This window comes from Columba livia, chromosome 4, assembly GCF_036013475.1.
Source record: "Columba livia isolate bColLiv1 breed racing homer chromosome 4, bColLiv1.pat.W.v2, whole genome shotgun sequence".
Taxonomy (NCBI): Eukaryota; Metazoa; Chordata; class Aves; order Columbiformes; family Columbidae; genus Columba; species Columba livia.
In genome coordinates this window covers 1661038-1681586 of record NC_088605.1, presented here as the reverse complement: position 1 = coordinate 1681586, position 20549 = coordinate 1661038, and the positions used below count along the sequence as shown (strand labels likewise).

The following is a 20549-nucleotide window of genomic DNA, read 5'->3' as shown; positions in this document are numbered from 1 at the left end:
AGGACAAGGGGTAATGGGTACAAACTGGAACACAGGAGGTTCCACTTAAATTTGAGAAGAAACTTGTTGGGGGCGAGGGTGGCAGAGCCTGGCCCAGGCTGCCCAGGGAGGTTGTGGAGTCTCCTTCTGTGCAGACATTCCAACCCGCCTGGACATGACCCTGTGTGATCTGCTCTGGTGACCCTGCGTGAGCAGGTGGGTTGGATGATCTCCAGAGGTCCCTTCAACCCAACCAGCCTGGGATTCTGTGGCTTGTCCAGGTCAGATGGTCCCATCTTGTAGACACAGCCCTTTGGTATTGAGAATCTGATCTTTGAGAGCACTGTCAGGCCCCAGTGTTGCCTCTGCCTTTGGCTAGAGATGATGGAGGGAAATCTGCAGGGGAAATAGATAAAATCAGGGCTACTCCCCGATCCTCCGCACCGAGCACGTGCACACAGGCGTGAAGGCAGCTCTGCAGATTGTACTTACGGTGCCACACACAGGCTGGCGAGGAGCCTTTTCCAGGCGGTGCTGAGGGCTTGGCTGTCGCAGCTGCCTTAGAAAACCGGCATCGCCATCTCTTGGTCTTTGTCCTGTGGAAATGCACACGCTGAGATACCGAGCTCATCAGCAAACCCAAATGTCAGGGTTTTGCGCGCTGTTCCCGCAGTCTCTGCTGCCTCTGGCTACAAAGTGATGAGCGACACGGTAGTGAAGGAGCAGCGAGGTGTTCAGCAGATTCTCGGTTCTCTGCTTCCTCCTGGGCTGCTCGGCTGCCTTTTCTTACTCAAAATATTTGTGGGTTTTATTTTGCCCTTTATTTTTTTTCCCAGCTGTTAGACTGTTCCAGACATTGGTCTGAAATTCAGCTTGACGTTGCTCCTGCCAGCGAATGTTACTGTGTCCCCCATCACTCAGGATGTTGGTATTTAGAAGTGAGGGCCACGTCTCTCTTGCTCTTTACTCGAACGGCGCATAGGACGCCAGGTCCTCCCCTTCCCTCCCAGCTGCCAAGGAGCAGAAGACAACCTGCCCACCCTGAAGTATCCTCTGAAACCGCATGCATCTCAGCTTTGCTCACACGAGTAGGGGGTACAGCAGGTGAGCTCCTTGACTAAAAAAGTCCCATATCCCAGGAGCTCTGTCCCTAAAACAGTTTCTCCTGGAGGGGTGGGAAGCTTGGGCAGGTGAACGTCCACCCTGAGGCTTCGGGAGAGCTTCGCAGAACCTCAGTTTATCTCCAAACCTCCCAGTTATAGCTAGACAACCCGAAAAGTGAACATGAGCCAAAGTGTGCCCAGGTGGCCAGCAGGACACCAGCATCCTGGCTGGTGGCAGCACTGGTGTGGCCAGCAGGCCCAGGGCAGTGACCGTCCCTGTGCTAGGACCTGGGGAGCCCGAACCACCAATACTGGGTCAGTTTTGGACCACTCATGCCAAGAAAGGCCTTGAGGTGCTGGAGCGAGTGGAGAGAAGGGAACAGAGCTGGTGAGGGGCTGGAGCACAAGTGTGATGGAGCGGCTGAGGGACCTGGGGGGTTCAGCTGGAGAACAGGAGCTGAGGGGAGACCTTCTGATCTCTGAACTGCCTGAAAGGAGCTTGGAGCCAGGGGGGTCGGGCTCTGCTCCCCAGGAACAAGCGCCAGGAGCAGAGGAAACGGCCTCAAGTTGCGCCAGGGGAGGTTGAGGTTGGATGTGGGAACAATTTCTTCCCCAAAGGGCTGTGGGGCATTGGAACAGGCTGCCCAGGGCAGTGCTGGAGTCACCATCTCTGGAGGGCTGGACAGACGGACATGAGGTTCTCAGGACATGGGGCAGGAACAGGGGTGGGGGAACAGTTGGACTCCATGATCTTAGCCTAAGTTAATCTCCAACCTAAACAATTCTATGATTCTATCACAAGGCTCAGCTGATCACAATCCAGGCTGGACCCAAACTCATTAATCTTCCTGTTGTTGTTGTTTTGTTTCTCTACACACCACCTGCAACGCGGTGAGATGGAAGGGGGTGCTGAGGACAAGGGAACATTGAATTCAGTTACCGCCGGGTGCACGGAGAGTTGATCTGGCCGCCTTCTCAGCTGCGGTCAACCACGAAATAGGTGGAGACAAAACAGCCCTTGTTGCCAGAAGATAAACACACCCACGAGGTTGGGCCGACCTCAGTAGCTTCAGAGATGGGTCTCAGTCCTCTCCACTCACAGACATTGACGAGTGAAGTCTTAATTAAGACACAGAGATAGCGAATTCACACAACTCTTTCTCCGTGGCATCGCTCTCCCGCCATCACCATCCCTGGAGGGTTGGACAGACGGCGATGAGGTTCTCAGGGACGTGGGGCAGGGACAGGGTGGGTTGTTGTTGGACTCCATGATCTTGAGGGGCTTTTCCAGGGGCTGGAGTTGCTCCGTGCCGTCTCTCTCCTTTGGCATTTCTCAGCCTGTCGTTTTGTAATGTGCCGCGGGCAGAGCGAAGCGCAGGATCTCTGTTCGGTGCCGCGCGCTGGGGAGCGCGGCTGTGGCTCCCAGCGTCTGCTTTCTGCAGGGCTCTGGAGCCGTGGTGCGCTCTCTCGTGCCGACATACGAAAGCCGCCGTCCAACATCTACAGCAGATTGCAATAAATTCTTATTCCTTCTCCTATTTCTCACTTCTGAAGTTGGGAACAGAATCAACTTCATATAAATTATGTTCCTAAAGGAGACTTAACTTCCTATTTTGCTATTTATAGATGGCTCTTTCTGCATGCATATGGATAGCAGCTTTATTTTCTCATCTCCAGTAGCTTCTGTTTGATCTCATGGGTGCTCCTTGTGCATCTCCAAGGAACGCGGCTGCGTAATTTATCCCTTCAAGGCTCTGAAATCATTAAAATGATTTTTGGAGTCCCTTAGAGTCATGCACACGATGTCTCAGAGGGTCAGCTGTGGGTCTGCATGGGAGAGCAGTGCTACCTGGTCTTCTCCTTGTCTTTAAAGGGTGTTAAAAACCAGAAAGCTGGTCGTGAAAGGGTGAGAATAACCCCTGTAATATTGGAGCCAACTGGGTTTGTTGCCTTTGGACCTTAAGGCATTCTTCTCTGTGCTAGTTTGAGACCAATTTAGAAATTCTCGTTGTCCTCAGTGGTTTCACCTTTGTATCCATTGATAGGTCTTGAGATTTGATCACATCTTGTTCTTCTAGCTAACTGAACAAAACCCAACCCAATTTGGTTTTCATCTTCACAGCTGTAGTGACCTCATGGGGCGAAAACATAGGATTTGTTGGCTTTGAACAGAAGAATTCATTTTAGGTAACTCTTGTCCTGCTTGTGACTAATGTAACAACATTTTGGCCTGTGTCTGGGAGGAGGACTCAGGCTGCCCAGAGGGAAACTCCTCTCCTGCGGTGAATGAAGTTCCAGCCCTTATTAACCTGGTATTGACCTTTTTGCTGCTCCTGTCCCAGGGTGAACCAGTTGAGTATCTTTGCAGCACACTTGAGGTGAGATGAATGCAAACCTGATGCTGCAGAAGAAATAACCCCTCTCTGGGGCCAGGAGGAGGAATCGGCCTCCTTGGCCGATTGATCATTTTGCTGACATCTAGAAGAAGCGTGGAACAGCTTGGATCCCTTCCTAGAGCAGAGCTCTGTGTCCAGCCAAAGGGTCGAGCCTGCAATACCCCATTGGCGTGTTCGAGAAGGTTTGTGAAATGCTTCCCTACCCACGAACTGTTATTATCACCTCTCAGGCTATAAAACTTCCTTATGCTTCTCAGTTTTACCCAAACTGACCTCTCGCAGGAGGGACTGGTTTGCTTCCCAGGTTAGGGGAGGTCTCCTGATGACTCTTCTTGTCAATGCAGCGGTGGTTTTATGATTGGAAACTTCTCTAAATTGTTATATCCTTTTAAAGAAGGCAGATACTTCTGTCAGCAGTTGGAGCATCAGCTTCCAGAGTCTATTTGGGAAATAGTCTTTACTTTGTTAAAATACCATCAGAACCTGGTCCTTGGGAGGCTCAGAGCGAGGAAGCCGCATCTGATGCCAGCGGCACAGCCCCGCGTGTCCAGCTCTTGGGCAAGTGCACACATGGATATAAAATTGCCCCAAGTACTGTTCATACCTTTTTTTAGTATTATAGACACTTTATCTCATTGCCTAGGAGAAAATCTTTGCCCTGGAGCATCTCGCTTTGGACTCGTGCGTTCAAGGGAAGATTCTGCATTGAACAGCAACACAGTGAAAGAGCTTGAAATTGAATTTCTCCAGTTAAGGCTCTTCTTGCGTAGATCAGAAATGATGCAGCGAGCTTTGGTTTCTGTCATTAAGAGGATTCCCTGGTTGTGTGGTGCACTTGGCTCTCACGGCTTTTCTTCCATGTCTGTAATATGGATGCAGCGCTTGGAAATAGGTTGACTGTAATTCCAAGGGAGCTGTGTTGGTTCTTTCCCCGTCAATGATGTGCGGGTTTGATTTGGTCTTTGGGCTGTAGGCAGGATGAGGTGACGATGCTTTATCTTGGTTAACAAAGGCCACGTTCTTGGAGATGGGAGCTGTGTTTTGCTGAGGAGCCCCGGCATGTGGAGATATGGGACATCTGGGGGGGGTTAAGCATGTCCAGAAATGGTTCTCTGTGAGCTCATTTGTAATTTTTTACAGTTTTCATAGTTGATTCATGATAGTGCATCTCTGAGAAGGACAATAAAAAGTTGAACGGCTTGATCCAAAATGGAAACATTTTGCAGAGCCTAATTAAACCAACTCATGATTATTATGTAAAGCCCTGTCCCAGGCCTTCAAACAACTTCTTAAACACCAGCTTCGTTTGAGAGCCGTGCCTAATCACCCCTTGGAAGAAGGAGGGAGCAGCGGGCGTTGAAAGGCAGCGGCTCGAGCTTGGCGAGGGAACCGGCGACCACAAGCGTTGAAATTTGCACGGACCACGGGGAGGTCTTTGATCAAAACACAGCCCCAATTTCCACAGCTTGGGACTCGACCAAGAGCGTTGAGCTAGCAACAGGAAAAGAAGGTTTTGGAGAGACTTCAGAGGTTACAATGGCAGTGTCGCAGCCTGTAATCTCAATAGAAAACCGGCTCGTTGTAATTAGCAACACAGCAATGTAATCCGTGTCAGGACAATCCCTTCCCTCTCCTCCTGAGAACCTCTGGGCTCTTTGGGTCCTTTAGTTCCTTCCAAAGTGGGTCATACGTTGACCGTGGAAGGAGAAACGGTTGAGGTGAGGCCAGGGGAACGTGGAAAAGGTTTTGGCCTGAGCTTTCCAGGTGGAAGATCTTGACACACTTACTCCCCATTTTCTTTATGAAGGATGGTGTGGTAGTAGAACTGCAGAACATAAAGGCCATTAATGTCATTTTAAGTGTCGTACACTTTTTGGGGCGGGTTTTGGACACTGGTCAAAATTTACTACAGTTTGGCGAGAACTGAAAAAACAAGTAATAAAGGATTTTGTAGCTGCACAAGTTTTATTGATTTATAGAAGTGCATATGTAAATACGATGATCTAGTCATCGTATTATAATTTGTCAGGCTCTTTAGTTAAGGTAGCGTGGCGTTTTGAGGAGCAATGACACTCACCCCTGTTAGGAAAGCGGCAGGAAGATTTCTGATCTGTCAGCAAGTCTTTCCAGACTCTCAGGCCCTTTGAGCTGCTGTCACCTCTATGGTTGATATTAATTAATGTCTAGAATCATGGAATTCATAGAATCATAGAATCATTTTGGTTGGAAGAGACCCTCAAGATCATGGAGTCTCCCCGTGGGGCGAGACGGCTGCTGTGCTGAAGCGGAAGGTGGGAAGAGGACGGACATTGGCCAAGTGTCTTCCAGTTGTGGCCACTTCCAATGGGGACAGTCGTGTGTTTCCTTGAGCAGAGCTTTGGGTGGGTTTTCTCACCCCCCTTATGGTTTTAATTGTCTTGGCCTTCAAATTTCCAAAATATATTCAGGCTTTTAGACTCTAAAAACGTCAGTGTTCAGTGTTTAACAGACAGACTTGGGCCTACAGGTCATGGTGTGCCCACTCGTTCAAGAGAAGCTTATACCGTGCGATCAGTAAATTATCCACGTGAACTTTCTGTGCAGCTGCAGAGAGGAACATTTAATTAATACCGAAGCAATTATCTTGACAAGTAAGTCAAACTCAGAACAATAACATTTTCCCAGTGACTGTGTGGTAGCCAGATGGTAATCCAGACGGTTATTAAGGGCTTGGCTTGCCACTCTTGAGGTTACTGGCAGGTAATCAGTATATTTTTCCCATTTGGAGGCCTGTATTTCAGTGTTCTGGGAATTAGGTCCCCAGGGATGTCCAGTAGATATTTCAGTGTGAATGGAAGAGCTTTTTCTTCTTTCTTATTCCCGCTAGGAAATATTTCTTGCTGCTGCCAAAGAGCAAGATGCAAATAGAAATCTGGGGTCTGTTTGGCAACAGATGGAGGGCGGGAAGCTTTCCAAGACTTAATGTAGACTCTTAAAATTTGGTAAAACATGCTGTGTTGGTAACCTCATTGTTTTTTCCCAGCGTTGCTGGTGCGTTTGGACGCCATCCCCCATGCACAAGCCTACCAGGCTGGTAGTTGTTGACAGTGGCGATCTGCGCTGGGTTCGGTAGGTGGGCCTGGTTGTGCTGAGCCTGCGTGCTGTCCAAAAACCAGAAGTAATGAGTTGCAAATGGTGACCGAGGTCTTGTCCTGCCAACATCCCTCATCCTGCGCGCACATCGCAGCTCATGGATTAAGTTGGCTTTTCTGCTCTGGCTTGTTGGCTCTCGGTGAGGGGCAGCTCACATGGACCTGATGGAAAGTTGCTGTGTGGGTCCATGGTGGTGCAAACCCACTGCTGGTGGAGCAAACCCACAGGGGCTGTTGTGGGTGGAAAAGCTGAAGGAAGCTGCTCCAGGGGGGACCAGGGGTGGTGTGGAGGTTGTGGATGTGAGTGCAGTGGAAAGAGGGAGGATCAGCTCTGGCTCCCAACAAGAGCCGGATGCAAAATCTGATGGATGGAGAAGCAGGGGAGGAATTGAATCTGGTCCCTGGCATGGTCAGGAAGGTCCAACAACCGTGGTCCAAATGTCAATACCTTTTTGTGGGAGAAGAACACGAGAGGGGCTGTGGGGCAGTTCCTTCTGCCGCTGGTTGTGTGGGACCTTTGTCCAAAGGTGGGTATAACCAAGGTGCACCTCTTCCCTGTCAAACTTTTTAGCCTCAGTAGGCTGAGCTTCTTCCCCCAGAGGTGCTGGACACTGAACAGGCTCCCCAGGGAGGTGTCACGGCCCCAACCTGACAGTGTTCAAGAAGAGACTGGACAATGTCCCCAGACACACGGGGTGACCTGTGGGGTGTCCTGTGCAGGGACAGCAGTTGGACTCCATGACCCTGTGGGTCCTTCCAACTTAGGACATTCTATCCTGTTCTTGTGTAGTGGAGAAAAGCAATTCAGACTGTGCTGTGTGTCTGTAGGGAGCGTAGTTTCTTCTCCAAAGAACAAGATGCATGGGGGGATGAGGAGCAGGAGGGAGCTGCCATGTGCTCACAGAATCCCAGAATGTCAGGGGTTGAAGGGCCCTGGAAAGCTCATCCAGTGCAATCCCCCCATGGAGCAGGAACACCCAGATGAGGTTACACAGGAAGGTGTCCAGGCGGGTTGGAATGTCTGCAGAGAAGGAGATTCCACAACCTCCCTGGGCAGCCTGGGCCAGGCTCTGCCACCCTCAACCCCAACAAGTTTCTTCTCATTCTTAAGTGGAACCTCCTGTGTTCCAGTTTGAACCCATTGCCCCTTGTCCTGTCACTGGTTGTCACCAGAAGAGCCTGGCTCCATCCTCCTGACACTCCCCCTTTCCATATTGATCCCCATGAATGAGTCACCCCTCGGTGTCCTCTTGTCCAGCTCCAGAGCCCCAGCTCCCTCAGCCTTTCCTCACACGGGAGATGCTCCACTCCCTTCAGCATCTTGGTGGCTGCGCTGGACTCTCTCCAGCAGTTCCCTGTCCTGCTGGAACTGAGGGGCCACAACTGGACACAATATTGCAGGTGTGGTCTCCCCAGGGCAGAGCAGAGGGGCAGGAGAACCTCTCTGACCTACTGACCACCCCCTTCTAACCCACCCCAGGTACCATTGGCTTTCTGGCCACAAGGGCCCAGTGCTGGCTCATGGTCACCCTGCTGTCCCCAGGACCCCCAGGTCCCTTTCCCCTACACTGCTCTCTAATAGGTCATTCCCCAGCTTACACTGGAACCTGCGGTTGTTCTGCCCAGATTCAAGACTCTACGCTTGCCCTTGTTCCATTTCATTACATTTTTCCCGCCCAGCTCTCCAGCCTGTCCAGGTCTCTGATGGCAGCACAGCTTCCAGTGTCACCACTCCTCCCAGCTTGGTGTCAGCAGCAAACTTGCTGACAGTCACTCTATTACCTCGTCCAAATAATTGATGAATATATTGAATAATACCGGCCCTAGCACTGACCCTTGAGGCTTCGTTTCTGTCTAAATACTTTGCCTTCAGCTCTCTGTCCTTGGTGCAGGTTTCCAGGGTCATCTTTTGTCCTTGGGTGGGTTTGTTGTAACGATTAAAGAACACCCTGCAGAGGGGTAAGCTCGCTCCAGAGGGTCTCGTGCTTAATATACACTTTTTAATACCATTACTAAAGGTTTTATTTATTGGCTGTGAGGTTGAAGCTACTGATGTTGGTGTAGCCCGGTGAGCGGGGAATGAGGATAATTTCCAGGAAACTATTATGTGGCCTTCAAGCAAAACTGCTCTCCCTTCTTGGCTGGTTGGGGAGGAGATCTCATTCCTCACCGGGGCTGGGGCAGAGAAACTGCAGAGTCCGCGTTTTCTTGATCCAGAAGGGTTGGTGTGCGGTGGGGACGTGGCTCAGGGGCCCTTCCGGACCTCTAGTCTGTTGGGTTTTTTCTCCTAGTAAGCCACAATAAATAATTCGGTGCTTTGTTCAGCACGTGTCACAGCGCACGCTTGTTGCTTCTGAAGGGCAACCGCAGGGTGCTTGACCAAAAGAGGGATGTTCCACTGCGTGGGGCTTTTGCGACTTTAGGAAATTCTAATTTCCACATGCTCGTGTGTCTGCGGTGTCTGTCAGCTTGACAACTCTTTATGGTTTTGTGAGGAAGAAATTGTTGTCTCTGAGGGTGGTGAGAGCCTGGCCCAGGTTGACCAGAGAGGTGGTGGATGAACCATCCCTGAGACATCCCAGGCCAGGCTGGACGGGGCTCTGAGCAACCTGAGCTGGTGAAGATGTCCCTGCTCATGGCAGGGGGGGCACTGGGTGATTTTTAAGGTCCCTTCCACCCAGACTGTTCTGTGATTCTATGGTTTTCACAATCCATCCTGCCTTGCACGTCTGCTCTGGTTCCTCCAACACCTTCTCAGATGTGACGTTGCCTTCAGCCTCCTCTTGCTCCTTCGTGGTGGTGGCGGCAATGTCTCTTCTCTCAGGCTTTGGAAGAAGGCTCAGGTTGTCTTCTGGGTGGTGGGGAGTCACATAGGTGGTGGACTGGGGCCCCATGTACCTGTGAACCCCACCAGCAAGCTGAGGTGATGCAGCGATTTGTTTCCAAGGCACTGGACAAGTCACTGCTAATCAGTGGATTCAGAATCTCAGAAGAACACCGAGAATTAAAAAACCTGATCTGACTGTAGGGTCTGTTTTGGATGAATATCTGAGTTCTTTTGAATAAATCTCTAGATTTATTTATTGCATGCCATTAATATATGCAGTTGAAAATCAGAACTCTAGTCTGGAAGGTGCTTCCTGTGTCTTATAATTTATTTATTCATTTAGTTGTTATTTTTTGTAGGGTTTTTTTACATAACCTATTAGCACGTGGTTGTCTTTTTTCTCTCATTTCACTGCATTTAGGAGGATTTTTGTGCTTTGTTTGCTGCTGGGAAGGTTTCCTTAGTGCAGCATTGAGCACATCAGCTTTCCCCTAAGGCACCTTGAGAAAACCGACTCAAAACCCAACAACCCCCTCACCTCCCGCACCCAAAAAAGCTTCATCTGAAATACATCCCCGCACTGTTGTGATTAGAAATTATGGTCTGCTTGATTTGTAAACATGTGTTTGACTCTCACAAACAATACTAGACTGAGTTAGGAGGTCTTGATTTTGTTTATCAGGTTGTCTTTCCTTTCTCCTTTTTTCTTATTTGTAATTTTTAAGTTTATTGCTGCTTATTACTAAGAATGGTGGTAAAAAAGTAATCCCCCTGCCATCTTGGAAGAAGTAATATAAGAGAGTATAGAAATAAAATAGAATCAAAGCTTTGAAGGCCATCCAGGACACACAGACCGCTTAGTTTCCTTGAAGATGTGGAACATTATGGATGGGTTGGAAAGCTCAGTGGAACCCAGTTGGGAAGAATCGTTTATCAGAAGTGCTGACCAAACGTGAACCTCGGGGCGGATCACCAAATGGGTGGTAGCTCCCAAAAACCCGGGATTAGTTGTAGGATTGAGGCAGAGCCTTCGCTTCAGCCTGGTTCTGGTGGGGCTTTGGATAATGCGAATATGTGGAATTGTGGATATGGTTGGTGATGTGTGAAGTATGTTCTCAACACATGGGAAAAACAGTCTGGGCTTAACTTGAAGCAGAGGTGCGTGAATTGGAGATGGCTCATAAACTGGAGATACGGGAAGAAGGAAAGTGAGCAGGGAACAGGAAAATTGATTTATTTTTAATTTTAATTTTTGTATTGAGCCGGTGCACACTGTCCCCTCCAGATCTTGAGCCGTCTGAAAACCATGAGCACTTTCTCAAAGGTTGTTGATTGGGTGCAATTATATTTTGTGGTTCATCTGTAATGATGGGTAGAGACTTTTCCACCTCCCCAGTCACGCTGATCTGGAATCTCATGAGGCTGAATAAGATCTTTACACGTGTTTCCTTCTGTTGGCTTTAGACTTGGCGTTTTGGGTCACTGCTGTATTTTCTGTATAATAAGATTGCTCAGTTCACGTTGTTTATTTTCCCCTTATTAAATGGTTTGTTGTGATGACTAATGTGCTGCTCATTTTACCGTAATAAAGAACTGCAGAAGTCTTCCTCCTGCAGAGCAATAGTCTTTCTGTTATGAAATGAGATGGATCTTAAGCCCTTCTGGTCACATATGGCTCTGAAATGTCTTGATTCTGGTGGCTCTTCATCAGTGAAGCTGTTTTCAGCCGGGCATGGTTGTCTCAGAAGCTTTGAAGGCCATGGGAGATGCAGAGATGAGGTTCTCAGGGCCGTGGTTTAGTGACGGTGTTGGGTTAACGGTTGGACTCAATGATCCTAAAGGTCTTTTCCAACCAAAATGTTTCTGTGGTTCTATAAATTGGTAAGAGCTGCTCAAGGACACAGTGGGTGGTCTTACAGATCTACTGAGGAAGGGATGGAGCTTGGAGGCACTAAAGTGCTACTGAGGGACCTTGGAAGACAACTTGGGGTACGTTGGGTGTCTGGGTAGGATGGAGTAAAGAAAAATCCAATGTGAAATCAATTCCAGCGGACTTTAGGATCTCCTAAAGGAACGAGCTTTCGTGTGGGCAAAATTCATATGGAAACAGAGGGATCTAGTTTTCTCTCTGACATTAGAGAACAGCTCCACTTGGAATATCACCTGAATAAAATATTGAAGTATCTATTGACCCGTTCTCCCCAGTTGCTGCACTTTGCAGGACACAGAATAGTACGATTCAGGCCAAAATTGCCAGTGAGCCACACATGAGCATATTGAACAGAGTGGCAGGTGTTAATTTTATTTAACCCGCAAAGCATCACTTCATGCAACGTGATATTTGCCTTTGGGCATTGGGGTTTTATACAGAGGTTGTTTTCATAATGCCGGAGTTATTAATGGTTTTGTTGTACAAAGATGTGACAACTTGAACCTTCATCAGCATTAGGAAACAGGATTTATGATACGAGGTTCGATTAAGTTAATATCTTTAGTTTATTGAAGAAGAGGATTGCGAGCTCTGCTTCTCTGGATGTCTGTTGGAAACACTCATAGTGACCTTCAAGTAGGTGTTAATTAGTGGGCGACTCCTCGTCTGCGTTGTTCGAGATGTTCAGACTGCCTGACTACTGTGATTGCTCAAAACTTCATGCTTATAGGGATAATAGGTTCATACTTCATGTTTTGCTTCTTGTGGTGAAGAGCAAATTAAGAAGAAGGGAGTTTGAAGAAAACCTAAGTTGAGCACAGCTCAGGCAGCCAAGGGTTTGGGGGTTGTGATTTTTGACTCTGATAACGCTCCCTGTGTGGCCTTGGGCAAGTTGTTAATCTGCGTGTGCCTCAGTTGGCCAATTTGTCCCAGCCAGATCACTCACCTCATAGCAATAATTATGAGCTTTTAATGCTATTTTGTTTATGACAAAGGGGAATATTTGTATGCCGAGTAGATGCCTGTTTTCCAGACATACTTCGTTTAACTCCTGGGCGATGCTTTGCCTCTTCCAAAGTGGCTTTTTCTTGGCTCGGGGCCACCACTGTGGTGTCTGTCCCGCCAAGCTCAATGTTCTTCTGCACAGAAGAAAACGTGTTTATGGATTTTGATGAAACTTGAAAATTCTTGGATTGTTAAGCTTGCTGTGTTACGGGAAAACGGATCAAGTTCTGACTCACGGAGGGTTGACCTGGGGGGAGAGCAGCACCGTCCACAACACAGTTTGCCGTGCTAGGAGAGCGTTTCTTGGGTTGTCACTGGCCTCTATTTGTTCTCATTGAATTATTACATTGCCTGGTATCAAATGGTACCATTAAGGATGAGACACGGCCTTGGTGCCCCTCTCTGAGTTTTTACTGTTTGTTACCATATATATAAATACATTTTTCCCCCAAACCCAACCATTTCCAGGCTGAAGGATTATCCGTTTGTTCTCAGTCCAGCCTGGGTTGTTCAGGCAGCTTAAAGGCCAACAGACTTTCTATAGAAAAAGTTGATTTTAAGCAAGAAGATTGCCATTTATATTTAAATGTTCCCCAAATCTGAAATATCAACAGACCAAACCCAGACAGTGCGTAGTGGTGGTGGGGGGGTTATTCCTCTCTAGATATATTTATTAAATGTAATGAAAGGTTTGATACTATTGATTCTTTTCACCCCAGAGGCTTTGAAAATCTGGCATTTCTGCAATGCTAATTGAACGGTATTAAGTGTTTCTTAACACAGATGAGGTTCTTAGGGACGTGGTGTAGCGGTGGCCTTGGCAGTGTTGGGTTAAAGGTTGGACCTGGTGATCTTAAAGGTCTTTTCCAACCAAAACGATTGAATGATTCTACCCCTTCCTTTCTCCGTCACCCTTTGAGGTCCGTGTGCCGTGTTCATCCCATTCTGGTGGCCCGCGCTCTGTGTAATTTGTGGATGGATCTCCGATGGGTCTCCGGTGGGTCTCTGATGGATCTCCATGGTCCTCATGGAGCTGGGCAGCCCACGTTGTCCCTTCTGACCCTCCAGCTGTTCCTGGACACTTGTGCTCTGCTCTCATCTCTCGTGGTGGCATCTCCTTCAGCTTCCACCACTCTTGGGTCTCAGGCCCTTTGTGTCACCTTCCTGTCCCCTCCTCACCTGTCTGAATGTGTCCCTCTGACCAGTCCTTCCAAGTATATCAGTTGTGGATTTAATTTCCCTTAAAATTCCCTTGAAGTTTGTTGTCTTAGTTGTGCAAATACCGTAATGTGGTGGTGTTGGCACATTTCTGTGCCATTTACTTCTTTGTGATTTTTGTTGCCTGTCTGCTCCTTGTCTTCTTTGTTGTCATTTCCTTCTTTTTTAATGTTTGTTCCCTTCATTTCCTAAGGATTGCAGATACAATCAGTGGAAAATAATTGCCAAGATATTCTTCAGTCTTCTGCTCTCTCCAAATATCAAGGTACTTTGCACTGGATGTGTCTGTTCGCTTAATCACTCTCATAATAACATGGACCTAATTTCAAGTCTACCTTTGGCTTTCGCTGAATTACTGGGACTAATTTTGTGGCACTAAACCTCAAACCCGAGTTCCCCGGCTGAGTGCTTACAGTCCACTAACCTTCGCTACGTGGAATAAATCAGCCAAGTGCTGCTTTTTAGTGGAAAGACTCCACATTTTGCAGTCTGGTCATTTGCTGGGGTATGAAACCAGAGCAGGTTTTTACCAATTTGGACAGTGGAACTAAATCCAGAGTAGTGTGAGAAGTCACAGAATCACAGAATGGACTGGGTTGGAAAAGACCTCAGAGGTCATCCAGTCCAACCCTCGGTCCAACTCCAGTCCATTGACTAGATCATGGCACTAAGTGCCATGGCCAATCTCAGTTTAAAAACCTCCAGGGCCGGTGAGTCCAGCACCTCCCTGGGCAGCCATTCCAATGCCTGACCACTCTCTCTGCACAGAATTGCTTTCTCATCTCCAGCCTCAATTTCCCCTGGCAGAGTTGAAGCCCATGGCCCCTTGGCCTGTTGCTGATGCCTGGGAGAAGAGACCAATCCCCACCTGGCTAGAACTGCCCTTCAGGTAGTTCTAGAGAGTGCTGAGCTCAGCTCTAAGCCTCCTCTTCTCCAGACTAAACAAGCCCAGCTCCCTCAGCCTCTCCCCATGGTTCTTGTGTTCCAGTCCCTTCCCCAGTCTTGTTGCTCTTCTCTGGACCCGCTCCAGCACTTCAATCTCTTTCCTGACCTGAGGGGCCCAGAACTGAACACAACACTCCAGGTGTGGCCTCCCCAGTGCAGAGCACAGGGGAAGGATCACTGCCCTTGTCCTGCTGACCACGCTGGTTTGGATACAGGACAGGACACCATTGGCCTTCTTGGCCACCTGGGCACACTGGTGGCTCATGTTGAGCTTCTGTCCATTAGCACCCCCAGGTCCCTTTCTGCCTGACTGCTCTCCAGCCACTCTGTGCCCAGCCTGGAGCGCTGCAGGGGGCTGTTGTGGCCAAAGTGCAGGACCCGGCACTTGGCCTTGTTGAACTTCATCGCGTTAGTATTGGCCCATTTTTCCAGACAAGTCAAGACAGTATCTCCATGCTTGTACATCTGAATTGTGCTGTCTACTGAACTAGAATTGTTTGCAGTCCCACCTGCCTTTTCATTGCGTAGCAACCGAAGAGGACAAGAGTTTTGCAGAATAAGGTAGTTTTGAACAACTGTTTTCCAGTTTGCCCTTTCCACAGGAAAACAAGCAAACAAAACCAACCAACCAAAATAAACCCAACTCATAAAATCCAGCCATTGATAACCAGCCATTGGTTTCTTCATGTATCCTCTTGCCCCCCGTATCAGCCATCACACATCCTAACACCAGATCTTTGTTTGTCAGCTTGAGCTCTTCTCTTTATTCCGTTTGTCATGTTCCCTTTTTCTTTCTCTAACCTCCATCTGAGCCAGGTTGCCTTTTAACTAGCGGGGCTGCCTTTTTCAGTTGTGGGATTGTGGCTTTTGGAGCATCTAGTTAAAATGTTCTTAAACAATTTTCGATTAGTCTTCATATTTTTCTGATTATGTTCTTTTTCCCAACTGATTTGGCTCATAATTGTTTTCAGCTTGATGAAAATGGCCCTTTTGAAAATCATGTATATATATATATATATATATATATCTATATATATATATATCTGTGTGTGTATATGTGTGCTATTGGTAGTGCTATTTTATTCCAAGTTTAGATGATTTTGGGTGCATGTAAAAGTGTGATTGAGTCATGATGACTTGCATTTTAATTGTCAAAAAAGTGGGATAAAACAATGTTGGTTAAAAACTCTTTCCAAATGGGCACTAGCACAGGGGATGCTGATTTGGGGATTTATTGGTATTTAGCAGACGGTGCTTCTGGAGTGAAGGGGCATCATCCCCATCATCCCCATCATCCCCATCATCCCCATCATCCCCATCATCCCCATCATCCCCATCATCCCCATCATCCCCATCATCCCCATCATCCCCATCATCCCCATCATCCCCATCATCCCCATCATCCCCATCATCCCCATCATCCCCATCATCCCCATCATCCCCATCATCCCCATCATCCCCATCATCCCCATCATCCCCATCATCCCCATCATCCCCATCATCCCCATCATCCCCATCATCCCCAGCCCTTTAATGTCTCAACAACCTCAGCTCCTGCTGAACTTCCCATGTGCTGTGTTACATCCCAAAGGTTAATGCTGCTTTATCTCGGGAGTGATTAAAAAAGATCAGTGCTGCTTTGACAGCAGCTCCAGAGGTGCTGCGGTTCATGTCAGAGCACGTGCAGGAGTCTCCAGGTGAGACAGGAGACGATAGTGTTGCCTTGTGTGCGCTCAGCAAAGCCGGTGGAGGAGGAAAGGGAAGGGCAGCATGAGTTAGTTGGTCACCCCCACCCATCGCTGCCTGTAACAGGAAGGTGGAAATTGCATCTGAATGAACTGGGAAAGTGGAGGAAAGCCAAAGTTACTCTGGAAGGTCAAGGCAACATAACTGCAGCTGGTCCAGGTCCACTTAGGGTCACTTGGAAATATTTCTAGATACCTTCATAGCAATATGAAACTGAACTAAGATAACGTTTGTGGTGGAGTGAGCAGGAGAGGGCTTACCCATATAATCATCGAATGGTTTGGGTTGGAGGGACCTTCCCAGCTCCCCCAGTGCCCCCCCTGCCATGAGCAGGGACATCTTCACCAGCTCAGGTTGCTCAGAGCCCCGTCCAGCCTGGCCTGGGATGTCTCCAGGGATGGTTCATCCACCACCTCTCTGGCCAACCTGGGCCAGGCTCTCACCACCCTCAGGGCAACAATTCCTTCCTCATGTCCAGCCTGAATCTCCCTTCTTTAGTTTAAAACCATCACCCCTTGTCCTATCACAACAGGCCCTGCTCAAAAGTCTGTCCCCATCTTTCTTATTAGCCCCTTTTAAGTCCAGAAAGGCCGCACTAAGGTCTCCCTGGAGCTTCTCTTCTCCAGCTGAACACCCCAGCTCTCTCAGCCTGTCCTCCCAGCAGAGCTGTTCCAGCCTCGGGTCATTCCTGTGGCTCCTCTGGCCCCTCTCCAGCAGGTCCATGTGTGTCTGTGCTGAGGACCCAGAGCTGGACCAGCACTGCAGGGGGGGCTCACCAGAGCGGGGCAAAGGGGCAGAATCCCCCCCAAACCTGCTGCCCACAGGGCTGGGGATGCAGCCCAGGTCATGGTTGGTTTTCTGTTGCAATGGTGGAGGTGAGGCAGGGAAACCATATTGGAGAACCAACATGCAACAGCCACCCATGGGAGAAAGACCTGAGCCTCTTTTCCACCAGCACAGCCCTAGTGAGATGTCCCGCACCAGGGGCTGGTGGGATGTCCTGCATTGAGCCAGCATCTCATCCTGGAGCTGTGGACCACAGACAACTCTTTGTCTGGATCAATCCCGCAGCGCTGGGGGTGGGTTTGGAGGTTCTGAGGGGAGGAACCGTCCCGCATTACCCCCCGTTTGACCTTCTCCTTGAGCGGGATGGAAATGATCAGCGCCGCGAATGTCAACCATCAGCAGTTGGGCTCCATCTGCAACTGGTTAATTACCCGTTCACACAATATGTTGTTAGGGGTCATCTGGTTCCAGTTTCACCATAAACAGAAGTAAATGTTGAGAACATATTTTTCTACATCCAGTTTCACTTGTTGTGGATATTTGAAATAGTTTGCAACCCACATCTTTTGGTTTTCGAGGAGGGCTTTGACAAGAGAGCCCTGTGACCATTTGAGGACTTTTTTCTTTATAAAAGCCCTGGAGGTTGCATTGTAGGGACTTTCCTTATGCAAAACATAAAAGTGCTGGTTTTTAAAATCATAACCATATTTTTTCATTAAAATCAGTTGGAGTCCCAATAAACAATCGACTCAAAAAATTTTCCAAATGTTTGCTGCGGTGCTGTTTCTATTTTTAATGATTTTTTTTAAAGTGTTTTTCTTAAAAACACAGCTTATAATTTAAAGAAGCAATCTAGTAAATCAGAAAAAAATGCCCATGCATATAGCTATTTATTTTAATGTAACTAAAACCTACTGTACATTTGAATGCGAGAATACATCTGTAGCATTGTCTGATGATTTCTGCCATTCGGCTTATCGTGGGAATGTCTTTTTGAGTAATCGACTCTTCTTGAAGGTTCTTCCAGTGTGTTTATACATTTGTTTTATATAAATCAGAGAATATAGAAGGAAATGCTAAAAACTCTGTGAAGTAGCAGCGAGGCACAGAAAGGGCTGGTTCCTGGGCACCAGGGCGCTATTTCCACCCCCCATCAGTCTTTGGTATTGTTGTTTTTAGATCTTATTCAGAATCCTATAGAACTCTGTTGTTCTCCTGTTACCTGCTGCGAGGTTCGTTTGCTGTCGTTAAGTCTTAAACAAACCAAACGAACCAAAACAGGCTGAAGAACAGCACAGCCTGGTTTTGCATCAAGCGTTGTCGTATCTGCTTTATAGAAAACAAGCAAAGAGGCCTTTGTAAAATGTTTAGGATTAAATTTTTGTGTTGCAAGAGGGAGGCTGGAGAGTGTCAGAAGACGTTGTGGCTCGGTCTCTGTGAAATGCTGGTTTCAGGGGAAAATAGTCATTTTTAGAAAGAGCCAGGCCCTGGGAGAAAGCTCTGGTGATGGGGAACGTCCCGCTGCTGCAGACCAAATGAGGTGAGGGGAGGGAATTGTGGACTTAAATTTGGGGTTTACCTGTCTTTGTCTTCCATGCACCTTCTACACTGGTCACTGCTGTGTCTGCTCAGCCCGGGAGCCATGACAGGGACATCTTCACCAGCTCAGGTTGCTCAGAGCCCCGTCCAGCCTGGCCTGGGATGTCTCCAGGGATGGTTCATCCACCACCTCTCTGGCCAACCTGGGCCAGGCTCTCACCACCCTCAGGGCAACAATTTCTTCCTCATGTCCAGCCTGAATCTCCCTCCTTTAGTTTAAAACCATCACCCTTTGTCCTATCACAACAGGCCCTGCTCAGCAGTCTGTCCCCATCTTTCTTATTAGCCCCTTTTAAGTCCAGAAAGGCTGCACTAAGGTCTCCCTGGAGCTTCTCTTCTCCAGCTGAACACCCCAACTCTCTCAGCCTGTCCTCCCAGCAGAGCTGTTCCAGCCTCGAGTCATTCCTGTGGCTCCTCTGGCCCCTCTCCAGCAGGTCCATGTGTGTCCTGTGCTGAGGACCCAGCGCTGGAGCTCTGGTGGAGACAGCAGCTGAGCTTGTGGACTTGTTAATTTTTGGTATATGCAGACACCACAAGCCTTTGCAAACTTCTCGCTAATAGATAGTGGCCGTGCTTCTGGGCGCAAAGCTTCTGCCATGTACGTATTTCACATGGTTCAAACCATCCTGTACATCCCAGCGGGCGCTTGAGTGCTTCTGCGTTGTGGCTCAGCTCAGTCTGCCCAGGCCCAAGGGATTCCTGGAGCCCGGTGTTGGAGTTTTATTGGGATCTTTTCCATAGAAAATTACCATCCTGCTTCTTGCTTCTGAAAGCAAGGGAATAGGGGAAGGTTAATTCGTTGAAGTAGTTTCCGTGTTGCTTGAAGCCTGTTAGGTTTCTGGTGAATGATCCAAGCCGTTACTGCTGATGGGGAAAATCCACATAATGGTTTCGCTTTCCATCTGTTCCAGGGTCATTTCTCTTGTGGGACTTGTTTGAACACGATATTGAAATGTCTGTTTTTGAGGGGCCTCCTATGGCACTCAGCAGATGCGATGCTTGCAGATAAGGCTGTGGAATTCCTGGTTGATGCTAACGTGTTTTCATGTTTCTTGAGGGACATTAATGGCAAAGTGGGACTCCTGGTCTGAATTCAGCTGGACACAACACATTTCAACTTGAGTTTAGGTCTCGTTGCTTGAGAGCGACAGATTTAATCTGCTTAGTAAGTGTTTGTAGTTATTAACAAATCCTTATTACCCAGTGAGCGTTCAGCGTAATCAATTTTGGGTTTTGCTGGGCACCAAACACCCTTTGCGACAGGAAGCTTCTGGGGTTGGTTCCAATAACCTCCTCAAACCTGTCATACTGGTGGCCAGTAGGTCTGTAGCAATTTCTGTGGACTTTCTGGAATCTTCTTCCCTCCTGATGCAGGCAGGGGATCGTCAGCACTGAAGAGCCACCTGTGCCCATTGCTTTAGCCGGGCTGGGCTGTAAATGTGTGGAAGGAATTTTGCCGTTGTCCTCTCTATTAGAAGACAGTTGCTTCTTTGGGTGATCTGGCGAAGCAGCGTTATCTTCCTCTCGGCTCTGTAAGTCCCAGGCACTGAGAATTGTCACTAGACCTCCCACAAGGACGGCTGTTGTGTCAGAGCCACCGAGATGCCTTTCTTGGTGGCTCCGTTCAGAAGATGAATGGGTTTCTGAAGTTTGCCTGAGTTTTTGGTGACACTCTGAACTGGCTTAACTTCTTTCCCTTCCCTTTCATGTTTTTTTTCCTCTGAAGCCTCGACAGTGGGCAATTCTGACAAAAGTAGGAATGAAACCTCTGCCCTACAGAAGAGCAGAGATTCATGTTTTCTAAAAGGGCTTGGGAGGAACCTGAGGCGGCTTTTATGTCGAGATTGGTATCTCTCTCCACGCAGATTCATTACTTGTTGCTGA

At 48.2% G+C, this 20549-nt stretch overlaps 1 protein-coding gene across 8 annotated transcripts in view; it reads left to right on the top strand.

The window, feature by feature from the left end:
* Positions 1 to 20549, top strand: part of EXOC6B (exocyst complex component 6B) — a 315683-nt gene that overhangs the window by 101265 nt on the left and 193869 nt on the right. For 5 of the 8 annotated variants that reach the window (XR_010472016.1, XM_065060168.1, XM_065060170.1 and 2 more), the window contains exon 7: positions 13783 to 13854. The exons of the other annotated variants lie outside the window; for them this stretch is intronic. Coding sequence is in view for 4 of the 5 variants with exons in the window: in XM_065060168.1 (XP_064916240.1) it covers positions 13783 to 13854 (72 nt within the window). In the remaining variant the exon portion in view is untranslated. The remainder of the gene's footprint in view (positions 1 to 13782; positions 13855 to 20549) is intronic. 8 annotated transcript variants of the gene reach the window in all.